The sequence below is a fragment of the Culex pipiens genome, chromosome 3 (assembly GCF_016801865.2).
Source record: "Culex pipiens pallens isolate TS chromosome 3, TS_CPP_V2, whole genome shotgun sequence".
In the NCBI taxonomy this organism is placed as follows: domain Eukaryota; kingdom Metazoa; phylum Arthropoda; class Insecta; order Diptera; family Culicidae; genus Culex; species Culex pipiens.
The window spans coordinates 89,067,111-89,079,767 of NC_068939.1; the positions used below are offsets into that span (position 1 = coordinate 89,067,111).

Below are 12,657 nucleotides of genomic sequence, written 5' to 3' on the forward strand. Positions count from 1 at the left end.
TTATTTTTTTTTACTTTTTTATTTTCTTGGTCAGAGTTGAGGTACATAAATTTCAAAAAATATTGGCAAAGACCTAAATTGATTTTGACGAAATTTTATACTTCGATGAACTAAGCTTGCTGGGATTCCTATCTAGGCAGAACAAGATAGCTCACGGGCATCAAGTTATTATTTTTTTTTCAATTTTGAAGAAGGATTTTTTTCTTTTTTCGTTGCAATTAACAAAATAAAATCCAAAGCTAAATCAGCTTATTATTTTACGAATCCGGGAAAGTTCTTTACTTATACAATCAAATACTAGATCAGATCAAATTATGCAGGCTTAGATATATAAATTTAGCTGACAAGTTATAGCAAAATTTATCATTATTGAGCATTTAATTCTGTGCATTTATCGGAAAAATAAATAAAAAAAACAAAAACCTGCTATCATTATCGATTTTAGGAAATCTGAGAAAATATTCAGCCAACTTAACTCCTATAATAAAATTTCAATTTAACCTATTTTATATTATCTGAAAAATAAAACATAAAATAACTGTGTTTATGAATTTGACCATATTTAGGTCTCCAATTGCAATTATAAAATCAAAACTCATATTGAAGCAATCATTGAAAATTAATATCAATTTATCCAAATGCTTGTAAATTTGGGAGGGGCGCCAAATTGATGTTTTGCCAAGGGCGCCGTAGACCCAAGGTACGGCTCTGCATCGCTCAAGTATTTCAGAAAAAGAGCTCTCAAAAATCAGACTTTTAGTTCCGGGTTTCGGGCCAAAATTCAATCGAACAAGCGCATCTACACCTTCAATTTAGTAATAGGATTTTTTAATGGGACGATTCCTCGCCGTGCACGATTTTTTTTTGAGATTTCTGCGAAAAGCGTTTTTCCAAAAGCAAACCTTTAACCTTTCTTTTGTAAAAAAGGCAAAAAGTTGTTTTCCATATATACCTATTAGACATGTTTTGTGTACGATTGGGGTATGGTATGGATTCTTCACAGTTGAGTTGGTAGCCTATAAGGTATAAAGCTGAACAAGTCGTTAGGTATTTCTTCAAAATAATAAAACGTATCAAGCCATGTTTTTCGTTAGTCTTTTATTGTTTCGTAAGCTTAGTTATTTTACATTAGTTTTTAAGTACCTATTCATAATGCCGTTCAATAAGCGGGCCACATGTGACCTACACCTCCACAAAGTAGAACTTTGCGTTCAGAGTACGAATTGTTTAGTTACCTATAGCGTAGAACGATGAGTGAGTTTAGTTATTCCTGGGCCCCTTGGTTTGAACGGTTAGTTTTCCCTTTAAATTACTGAAATTTCTGTATCGCATAGCTTTCTCTCTTTCTCTCCGCACTCGTGGCCCGCTTGTCGATTCCGGTGTCGTCGCTTATCAGTTAGTTTTCGCTATCAATAAGATTTTGAATTTCTGCACACTTTCATTTTACAACAGGTTACTCGCGCCAATCGATCGATTTGTTTTACTTTTTCTTTAATTAACGTTATTAGACTAGTATAACTTACATTGCTTATCGTCTATCGAACTGCTCTGGGGGTCGTTTGATTTTGTTTTTCCTAAGTTATTTATTTGCTCTTCAGTTTTCCCGCACACAGTCTTTCTCCAATCGAATCGAATGAAACTCGAATTTAAATGTACAAAATTTTGTTCAATCACACATTTTTTTTTGTTTTGTCTTGTAAAAAATATTGCGCGTTAAAACTTTGCATTAAAATTAGCTGGCTTAAAATTTGTCCGGCTGTTAAAACGTTTTAGTCCGTGTTTGTTGCGTTTGCGTTTTGTGTGGTAAGTAGCTTCGCCCTGCGAACTAGCAAATCGTGATATTTACAAGAAGTTGCACGCCAATTCGTTGAAAAAGGGGGGTCATTGTGGTCCAGTATTGTTATGTTACTTTTCTCGCTGAGATCTGAGTGGACGAAATCGTTTGTTTAGAGGCGTGTCGCGACGCCGAGCACCAGCACTAAAGTGGCCGCAATAGAGGCAAGCAAGGGCCGCCGGCTAAGGCTGCTGCTGCCGTCGCTTCTGCCCATCGATTGTTCCGGTTGGCTGATGACCTCCCGGGTGAACAGGATGGTCTCCTCGACCGTTGCGGCTGCCTCGCTGCTGCTGCTTGGGCTCGATTGGGGCACGCTCTTCGAGGACGACTCGTGGATGCTCTCGAAGACGTTGCCGGCGCGGCTGTTTCGGGCCAGCTTCTGGTTCGCCAGCTTCAACTGGCGGAACTTTTGGTCGATCTCGGAGGCGGTGCCTGGAACAGAAATGATTGATTAGCATCTTTTGAGCTATGGCAAAATTACACAAAAAAGATGTACATTTGCAACATACTAAGGTTCAATATAACACTTACTCTTATCGGCCATCGCATCGTAATCGACCTTGATGAAGGTGGTCATGGTCACCTCGTAGATTTTGTTCGGATCGGCCGCGCTCGGAGAAATTTCGCGCCGCTTGCGACCGTACGCGATCTGGCCCTGGCAGAAGACACCCTTGCAGCGGTCCACGCAAACATTCACGGTACCGCGGAACTGCACGAACGTCGACTCGGGAAACTTGAAGGCACGGAACTTGGCCGTCAGCAGGTCGCCGTCGACGGTGTTGAAGTTCTCGAAGAGGTACGGGTCCACGGAGCAGCTGGGAGGGGTTTTAATAAGGAGTTTAGTAAATAAAATTAAGTTCGAGCCGATTTTAACCATACCCGTTGAAGATGATGGTTTCCTCCTGGGTCAGAGTGTCGGTAACCTGCATGTAGTTCACACCCAACCCATAAATTGGGGCAGAGTTTTTGTCCAGGAATATCTCCATTTGCAGGTTCGTGCCTGGGCTGACGTTCAAGTCTCCGGACACCAAATTTTCACCCTGGCGGACCGCAATCGTGAGAGACGGTTCCGGGGCACTCCCGGTAATGTTGGATGTAATCTCCAGGTCCCTGTAATTGTAAGGCCGTTAAATGATTCAAACAGCTCCCTATACGAAAATGTTACTCACTCTGGCTCCTGAAATCCAGCTGGAAGGACGTCCCGTTTGACAATTCCGTGGGTCACGTTGTACAGTGGACCGTTTGTAATACATTTGACGCTGATGACCTCCTTGCCAAACTCCTCATCACCTTCGATGATGACCCGATGGTAGAATACTTTCTTACCCTGAAACCAAGAATGCCAATCATTTCCTTCTAAACCATCCAACCACGTTCAAAACTCACGGTGATCTTGTTGACGACCCGGGTGACACCGCACTCGTAAATGTTCACCAGCGAGAGCTGGAACTCGGCCAGGGTGTCCTTGATCGTGGGTTTGCACTTGGGATCCGGATAGCCCTTCATGCCCTCCAGGTACACGGCGGTGGTGTCGTTCGACGGAAGCGCCACGTTCACGCGCATCTGGTCCTCCGAGCAGAACACCTTGTGGGATGCTGTTGGGGGAGAACAAAGAGATACATATTGTTTTGTTAAAATGATGAACTGATTTTTCTTGAAATTTTTAACAAAAAATAGCGATTAATTTTCAAAGCGTTCAATCAATATTTCAAAAATTAATTATCGTTTTAGTGCCCATTTTTTCGATATATTGTTTCTTTTAACTTTGTCAGGAGGTCATTTGAGCAACTTTTGTTCTACGAATAAAATTAATTTTCACGTTTTATGTTTAGGCCGATGCAAATATTATTGAAAGTTTTTGTCCCTCGGCTCTAACCGGGGTCGAGGGGGGAGCAAAAAATAAAATATAAAAACAAAAATTGAAATAAAGAGCCATAATCTCAACATTGGAATAAAAAAGTGTTTCAAAGTGCATTTTATACTAGTTCAGTTGTTCTGCAATCATTAGTTTTCAAAAAATGTAAATTTGAGAAAAACAAAAATTATATAACGAAAAAAAAAAACAAAACTTCAGGTTCACGAAATCTTTGAAACCATTTCACTAGTGTTTTGCCTAGCCAATTAGGGGAGCTGGGGGTAAGACGGCCAGGCGGGGTAAGACGGCCACCCCATTGTTTTAATAAGAATGCTAATGAATATTACTAAAATGTTTAGCAATACTGTTCCTCATGCTAAATAATGCATATGGAGTCGCCTTTGTCAAAAATATTGTTTGAAATAGTATAAAATAGCTCAAAATAAACAAATAATTTTTGAACTTGAACTTGAACTTAGGCATTTTTGTTAGATAACAATATGTTTTCCTGTCTTCAAATATTTTTTCATGTTAAATTGAAGTTTTCCTTAGATTATGTCCCTCGGAATAGTTTAAAAAATGCGATGAGCTATTTACAAAAAATGTTTAAAAAAATAATTTATTTGGGGGCAAGACGGCCACCTCCTCCGGGGGTATGACGGCCACCCGTAATTTGTAAATTTTATTTGATATAGGATATATTTTTGACGATTTTTGACTGTTAAGACATACTTGTAGATGAGGAAAAGCATTTTCAATAAAACTATAATTTTTTAATCAAAATTCTGTTAACTACCGTTTTGACAACATTCTTTACTGTGATATAGCAAAACTCATTGAATAGTATGAAATCCTATCAAACTTTTCATAATCAAAATACACAAACTAATTATTTTGCATCAAATTGTGTTTGTTTTGTAGTAAAAATTCACAGTTTTTCATTAAATATGGTCACAATAATATGAAATTCACTGAGCCAAAATATGAAATTTTTTAAACAGCATTTTTCTTCACATTTGAAATTTGATTTTTTTCAACCAAAATAATTATGATGTTCAGAGAAGTCTGTTCAACCAACCATGTAGGTATTTGGGTGGATTTAGCAAAGTTATTAAGAGCGAGTTTTTCACCAATGTGAAACAGGTCGTATCGAGGTGTTCCGATTTGGATGTAACTTTCAGCGTTTGTTTGTCTATACATGAGATGAACTCATGCCAAATATGAGCCCTCTTCGACAAAGGGAAGTGGGGTAAAACGGGCTTTGAAGTTTGAGGTCCAAAAAACCTAAAAAATCTTAAAATTGCTCGCATTTCCGTAAAACTTCATCAATTCCAACTCTCTTAGATGCATTTGAAAGGTCTTTTGAAGCACTTCAAAATGTGCCATAGACATCCAGGATTGGTTCGACTTTTTCTCTTAGCTTTTGCAAATTACTGTCAAAAATGGATTTTTTTAAAACCTTAATATCTTTTTGCAACAGCCTCCACCACCCATACTCCCATAGGTCAAAAGATAGGTAATTTTATGGACTATAAGCCTATGGTGTTAACTTTTTGGCCAATTGCAGTTTTTCTCATAGTTTTTCGATTTTTCTAGAACAAACATTTTACAACGTTAGTTTTTGTCCTGTAGGCCGCCATAGCGGCACTTTTTGGTCTCAATTTTGTCATATTCGGAATCCTCGGACAATTTCACGTAAGTTAGAAGTATTGGAGTTGTAAAATTGATTGGAAAAATTGCCATTTAGAATGAATTAAAATATTTTTTAACAATTTGTTGGATTAGGGGTAAAACAGGTTTTCGCCTACTTGATACAGCATTTGACGTATTGATCATATGGTAAATAAGATCTATTTCTTTTTTCAAAAATGTTTTATTTAATTATTTTTTAAATCAAATTTACAACTCCAATGCTACTAAATTACGTGAAATTGTCCGAGGATTCCGAATATGACAAAATCGAGACCAAAAAGTGCCGCTATGGCGGCCTACAGGGCAAAAACTAACGTTGTAAAATGTTTGTTCTAGAAAAAGCGAAAAACTATGAGAAAAACTGCGATTGGCCAAAAAGTTAATACCATAGGCTTATAGTCCATGTAATTACCTATCTTTTGACCTATGGGAGTATGGGTGTTGGAGGCTGTTGCAAAAAGATATTAAGGTTTAAAAAAAAACATTTTTGACAGTAATTTGCAAAAGCTAAGAGAAAAAGTCGAATCAATCCTGGATGTCTATGGCACATTTTGAAGTGCTTCAAAAGACCTTTCAAATGCATCTAAGAGAGTTGGAATTGATGAAGTTTTACGGAAATGCGAGCAATTTTAAGATTTTTTAGGTTTTTTGGACCTCAAACTTCAAAGCCCGTTTTAACCCACTTCCCTTTGTCGTAGAGGATTCATATTTGGCATGAGTTCATCTCATGTAGGGGAGAGTGGGGAGACTTGATCCCCTTTTTTTGTATCGCACATAACTCTGTCAATTTCTCACAAAACTATGATCTTTTTGCATGAATTGAAAGCTTAAACATTCAACTATGTTTGGCTGATAAGGGTATTTCATCAGATAAACTCTTCGAATCATGCCAAGCGTTTTAAAAAAATATTTTAAATCGGCATTTTCAAAATGTTGGGGGTAATTTGATCCCCCTTTCAACATTTTGAAGAAATCTTAAGGAAAATGTTTTTTATTCATCTAAACTTTTAATTTTCTATAAGTTACAGCAATTTCACATTAAACCTGTACGTTTGTGTTCAAAATATAACAAGTTTAGCATGCAAAATATTTAAAAACTAAAAAATTTCTTTTTTTGACCAAAAATGAGCATGTTTACAAAAGCTGGTAATTTTTGTTTACAAAACTTTTGAAAAATGGTTCAAACTGCAGTAAGTTATGTACAACTATACTAAAGGAAACTATGTATGAAAACCCAGCCCAATTATTTAATCTTGAGGCTGATTCCAGTGACTTTAAAAATGCAGGGATCAAGTCTCCCTAAACGCACTTTTTTAAACAATTGATTGTAAAAATAGTATGACGATAAATTTAACGTCAAATACGTAAGGGTTTTGGAGTTGATAAGTTTATCAAACAATTCATGTATAAAAAATATTTTTTTGAATAATTTTTGAGTGTTTTCTATACTTATCAAAACAAAGAAAAAAGATCTCTTGGATGTTTTTTGGAGCACTTTTTAGAAAAATGTGTGTAACTCAATCTAAACATTTTTTAATTTTTTTTCTTTGTTTTCTACAGTGAGTTTTAGTCAATTTCGCACAACTTTCTAGAACAAAGCTAATTTTTTTACCCACATGCTGACGAGATACAGGCTTGGGATCAAGTGTCCCCGGGGATCAAGTCTCCCCACTCTCCCCTATAGACAAACAAACGCTGAAAGTTTCATCCAAATCGGACCTCGATACGACCTCTAGAACAAACCGAGCAATATTTACAAATACTGCCTCTTAAGTTAATTTATAGCACTAACCGTCTTACCCCACATGGGTGGCCGTCTTACCCCGCGTATTTAATATATATACGATTTCAATTATTTTTTTAAAATTGCTGAAAAGTATTGAAAATTGGTTTTTAGACCAACTAATTTATGTCATTTCTATAATGGACTAGTAGTAGAACAATATGTATGTAATTTGAGATCAAAATAATCTGTTGTGTAAATTTTATTAGACTTCTCCCTTAGGGTGGCCGTCTTACCCCTATCTCCCCTACCAATCCTTAAAGAATTTTTGAAATTCCTCTCCCTCCTAATTTTTACCATAATTTTTCCTGAAATGAAATTTGCGGGGCAAAGGTGCGTACTTAAATTTCCATACATTTTTGTATGAAAGAATGATCAACGACGACCAACATTTTCAAAACTTTTTTTCGTAAAATCGCGATAACTCGTGATGTTCATAAGCAAACCCCTTATGTCTACATATCAAAATTTTTGTAATTGTCTGCTCTACAACTTTGTAGAACATTGTTACACTCTAAAAAATAATCCTGCAAAGTTAGAAAAAACACGAAATTTCAAAATGAAAATTTTTGTTCTAAATGAAAAAATGACCCTTCTGGGTCAATGTAGATTCGAAAAGAACATTAAATTTCCCATAAAATGACATGTTCCAAAAAAATTTACAGTCGAGTAACGGAAAATGGGAGAATTTTTTAAACATTTTTAGTGTTTTTTTTTCGATGAAAAATACGTTTTTTCTGAATTCTGAGTACGCCATCAAATCGGGCGTCTAATTTTACATAAAAGTCCCTTTGACACCAAATTTCTATCTCTTCACCGTTTTAGGCTGCATTTTTTTGAAAAACACCTCATTTCTCGCATGTTCAAAATTTCAATTTGTTTTTGAAATATTTTCAAACAGGTAAGGTTTTTCTCAAGACTATTATTTTTAAAACATGTACTGGGGCCACACAAAGTCCATGCACTATTTTGGCAAAAAAGTTTTTTCAATAAGGTTTAGAAAAATAGTTACGTTAAAAATTCTTAGTTTAAATTCCGGGGTGACTTTGATAGTCATGGTTTTTCTTGTTAAACTCATATTTAAGATGTTCAAACTTTATTTGTACGTTAAATGTACCATCACTAAAGTAGCTGATGTAGTTTTTAAGGAAAAAATCATTGTTTATATTTAGTTAACTAAATTTATAAGCTTTTTAACAAAATACATATAAATTTAAGGTAAAATTGTTAAAAGGTCGGAATTTTGCCTAAAATTTGTTAAAACTAGTTTTGTTTATAAAATTATCGATTTGTATTGCATTTTATACTGAACTCGAAGCACGAATCACAAGTTTTCACATTTCACATGAAATTTGTTCAAGTGAAATTTGCCTATAAATTTGAAGATTTTTTTTATTGTGTTTCAAAAACACATGTTATTTATTATGGTGGGTACGTTTTTCAAAAAGTTCTCGGATCAAGTATGGTATGGTTCCCTTGTAGGGCACGCCCATAGGGACTTTCAAGCCAAATATCAGCTCATTTGGTTGTAAACTGGCTGCGCGCATCAGGGTTAAAGTTTACATGGGAATTACTATGGGAAATTGGAACTTTTTGTTCAAACGCTCCTACAGGTCTGGGGAAATCTCGCGCCAACTTCTGGTATGGTCAGGCCTAAGGGGAATGGTCTGGAGAACATTTTTCCCGAAGAGAGCACACGGATTCGTTGTACCTAGAGCTGGCGCATCGGCAAACAATCCGATGTCTCCGGAATCAACGGTTTTCCCTGAAAAAGCATCAAATTTTCCTTAGCATGCTATGAAAGCTTGATGAAAACTGCGACGCCATACTCTAGGCAGCTACCACGTGGTTGAAATATTTGCAAAAAAATACAAATTTGCTATGCAAAGATTTTGAATTCGACTAAATAATATCAGGATTGCTCAAAATGATCATTTTCTAGTTAAAAGAAGGTTTGCCATTGAATATTCCAGCCGTATACACAATCAGAAATCAACTCGTCAGAGTTCTGCGGATATTTAAGAATAGCATGCTGACAAGTATAAATAAAGCCTAATTGTGCGCTTGTTTGTGCCACACATTTGATCTATGAACTCTTAGCTGAATTTAATTTCACTTTCTGTTATATATCCTCAACATCGGTGCTTTCCAATCATCCAATAAAAATTATCTCACTTTCAACAGGGCCACTTACGCGAGAAAATGCACGAAAAGTTACATATTTGTTTTCTCTTTCAGTTGATTGATAAATTTGAAAATTACGGCGAAAATTAATCCGGCGGTAAAAAAAACACAGCAGCCGAATCGATTTCGGTTTCAGTTGAAAAGTCCACGACAAATTATGTCAGCAATTCCACAGCCGCCACCATCACAACGTGTGTGAGGGGTGAAACAGCAGAAATCAATTTGCCTACTTTTTATGGTTTGGCTTTCCACCTGATCACCTGAACACGCTGAGTTCGGGGTGGGTTCAGAAAATCAAATTTAATGCGCCACGGGTGAAAAACACGAATTAAAGCCCACTTGAGCATGCGCCAGATCTTCAACTCTTTGGTTTTTGCTTTTAGTTTTTTTTTCCACAGTCCATTTCCTTCCTTCCTGCCCAAGTGCCCATCGTGGCCACTTGGCCAGGCCATATCACGCCGGCACAGGTGAGCAACCGGGGCGTGCAGTTTGTTTCGATTTCAACCGCGTAAATGCAGGTTGTAATATCGACTCGACTCAACTTCCACTTTATCCAGCTTTCATCGGTGCGGCCGGGCGGCCAAGCGGAATTTCCTCCTCTCATCATAACACAATGATTTGGGACTTGGAGCACAGATCGCAGCGGAGTGTTTTTTCGCTCTTAGACTAGCCGCCGGCAAGGTGATATGCAAATATTGACGTTGGAAAAGCTCCTACCGGTGCCGGTCGCAACCCCCAGCGGATTTTTAGTCGTGATCGGAGAGATATGCCAATCGAGGTGAAACAATTTCACTCAATCAATTGCGCTCATTTGACTATCGATTGATTTGCAAATGTGCACTAAAAAGCCATTGAATCTTCGATCTAGGGCACATACTGTGGAATGCATTATTGAAAAATTCAGTCTGTCTTATTTCTGGAATGGGAATTTGGAATTTGAATTGATGATCCTTATTGGACTGGAATCTTAGTGACACACAGAGTTTATGGATTGATCTTTGCGTTTAGAAATGAAAGTGCGATTTTTCTTAACGCAGTCTTCACAGTCAATTTCGCAAAGCAGTGAAAATATTTTGTTCATTCATGAATGTTTAGTAAACTAAATACTAATAAACGTTGAAGATTGGACCTCTGGTTGCAGAGATATAGCGGATAAAAGTAAAAAAAAAATGGGGGCGCAAATAATATTGCAAAAAACATATAAATTTTCAAAAATTATTTAAATTATTATAAAAAAAGACAATCACATCGTCTTTGCAGACTGAATACTAATATTAAATGGGGGTAATTCTCTACCAACTCACACGATATCGGGAAAAGTTGCCCCGACCCCTCTTCGATTTGCGTGAAACTTTGTACTAAGGGGTAACTTTTGTCCCTGATCACGAAACTGAGGTCCGTTTTTTGATATCTCGTGACGGAGGGGCGGTACGACCCCTTCCATTTTTGAACATGCGAAAAATACGTGTTTTTCAATAATTTGCAGCCTGAAACGGTGATGAGATAGAAATTTGGTGTCCAAGGGACTTTTATGTAAAATTAGACGCCCGATTTGATGGCGTACTCAGAATTCCGAAAAAACGCATTTTTCATCGAAAAAAACACAAAAAAAGTTTAAAAAACTCTGCCATTTTCCGTTACTCGACTGTAAAATTTTTTGGAACATGTCATTTTTTCATTTTGAACAAAAATTTTCATTTTAAAATTTCGTGTTTTTTTCTAACTTTGCAGGGTTATTTTTTAGAGTATAACAACGTTCTACAAAGTTGTAGAGCAGACAATCACAAAAATTTTGATATATATATACATAAGGGGTTTGCGTATAAATATCACGAGTTATCGCGATTTCTCGAAAAAAAAGTTTTGAAAAAGTTACTTTTTACGTTTCTCTTTGTTTCGTCGTCCGTGTCTGTCGCCGATGAACGGCCATGATCAACGACGACTAACTTTTTCAAAACTTTTTTTTCGTAAAATCGCGATAACTCGTGATGTTTATAAGCAAACCCTCTTATGTTTATATATCAAAATTTTCAAAATTGTTTGCTCTACAACTTTGTAGAACATTGTTATACTCTAAAATATAAGCCTGCAAAGTTAGAAAAAACACGAAATTTTAAAATGAAAAATTTTGTCCTAAATGAAAAAATTACCCATCTGGGTCAATTTAGATTCGAAAAGTACATTAAATTTCCCTTAAAATGACATGTTCCAAAATTTGTTACTGTCAAGTAACGGAAAATGGCAGAGTTTTTAAAACTTTTTTTGTGTTTTTTTCGATGAAAAATACGTTTTTTTTTTTTCGAAATTCTGAGTACGCTATCAAATCGGGCGTCTAATTTTACATAAAAGTCCCTTGGATACCAAATTTCTATCTCATCACCGTTTCAGGCTGCAAATTATTGAAAAACACGCCTTTTTTCGCATGTTCAAAAATGGAAGGGGTCGTACCGTCCCTCCGTCACGAGATATCAAAAAACGGACCTCGGATTCGTGATCAGGGACAAAAGTTACCCCTTAGGACAAAGTTTCACGGAAATCGAAAAGGGGTCGGTGCAACTGCTGTGTGAGTTAGCGGAGAATTACCCATGGGACAAACATTGAACGAAAAGCCCCAGGAGGATAAGGCGGGAATCGAACCGTGCCCCATAGGGGACTTAGGGATCGGCAACCGAAGCCGCTAATCACCGCGACACGAGACCCTCCTAGTCCTATTTTTTTTAATTATTTTTTGTATTGATTTGATGAACTCAAAGAATTTATAAAGCATATTTTATTCTGTCCTAAGGGTGGTTATCTCCAAAGATGTTTTGGTTTAGGCCTTAATCACCTCATTGAGGAAAGGCTATAAAATCACCCAAAAAATAAAAATAAAAATAAAAAAAGAGTACACCGGAATGACCACTCGGTGGCTGAACAATTTCCGAGAAAAAAAATTGTACGCGTTATTCTTCATTACGACACCTCTTAAAAAGGCAACCACACAACAAGGCCAACGTCCATCAAATCGATTCCACACGGTCCGGTCACCTAATTGTAGCTAGTTCGAACGGTCACCCCGTAACCGCGACGCGTCGTAACTCGAGATCGATCTCGCGAGGTCGCAAAAGGACAGGCCGGTTGAAGAAGTGGTACTGTTACCATTTGATCGTTACCTTTTTGCTCTGCGTTAGTTTTTCCAGTGGTTTTGGTTTTTTCTTTCATCCCCGACTGAATGGAACCTACTCTCCGTGGTCGTTGGTACAAATTGCATCAGCACGACTTGATCAACCGATATAGACTTTGGCTGGCCTCATCATCATCAACAGTCCC

At 36.9% G+C, this 12,657-nt stretch overlaps 1 protein-coding gene across 6 annotated transcripts in view; it reads right to left on the reverse strand.

Moving 5' to 3' along the window:
• Nucleotides 1-1,079: 1,079 nt before the first annotated feature.
• LOC120423769 (uncharacterized) overlaps nucleotides 1,080-12,657 on the reverse strand; it is a 127,571-nt gene continuing 115,993 nt past the window's right edge. For all 6 annotated transcript variants that reach the window (XM_039587688.2, XM_039587683.2, XM_039587686.2 and 3 more), the window contains exons 3-7: nucleotides 3,221-3,429; nucleotides 3,004-3,161; nucleotides 2,714-2,944; nucleotides 2,366-2,649; nucleotides 1,080-2,266 (exon numbers count right to left, since the gene is read on the reverse strand). In XM_039587688.2, coding sequence (XP_039443622.1) covers nucleotides 1,947-2,266; nucleotides 2,366-2,649; nucleotides 2,714-2,944; nucleotides 3,004-3,161; nucleotides 3,221-3,429 — 1,202 coding nt within the window. In that variant the 3' untranslated portion in view covers nucleotides 1,080-1,946. The remainder of the gene's footprint in view (nucleotides 2,267-2,365; nucleotides 2,650-2,713; nucleotides 2,945-3,003; nucleotides 3,162-3,220; nucleotides 3,430-12,657) is intronic.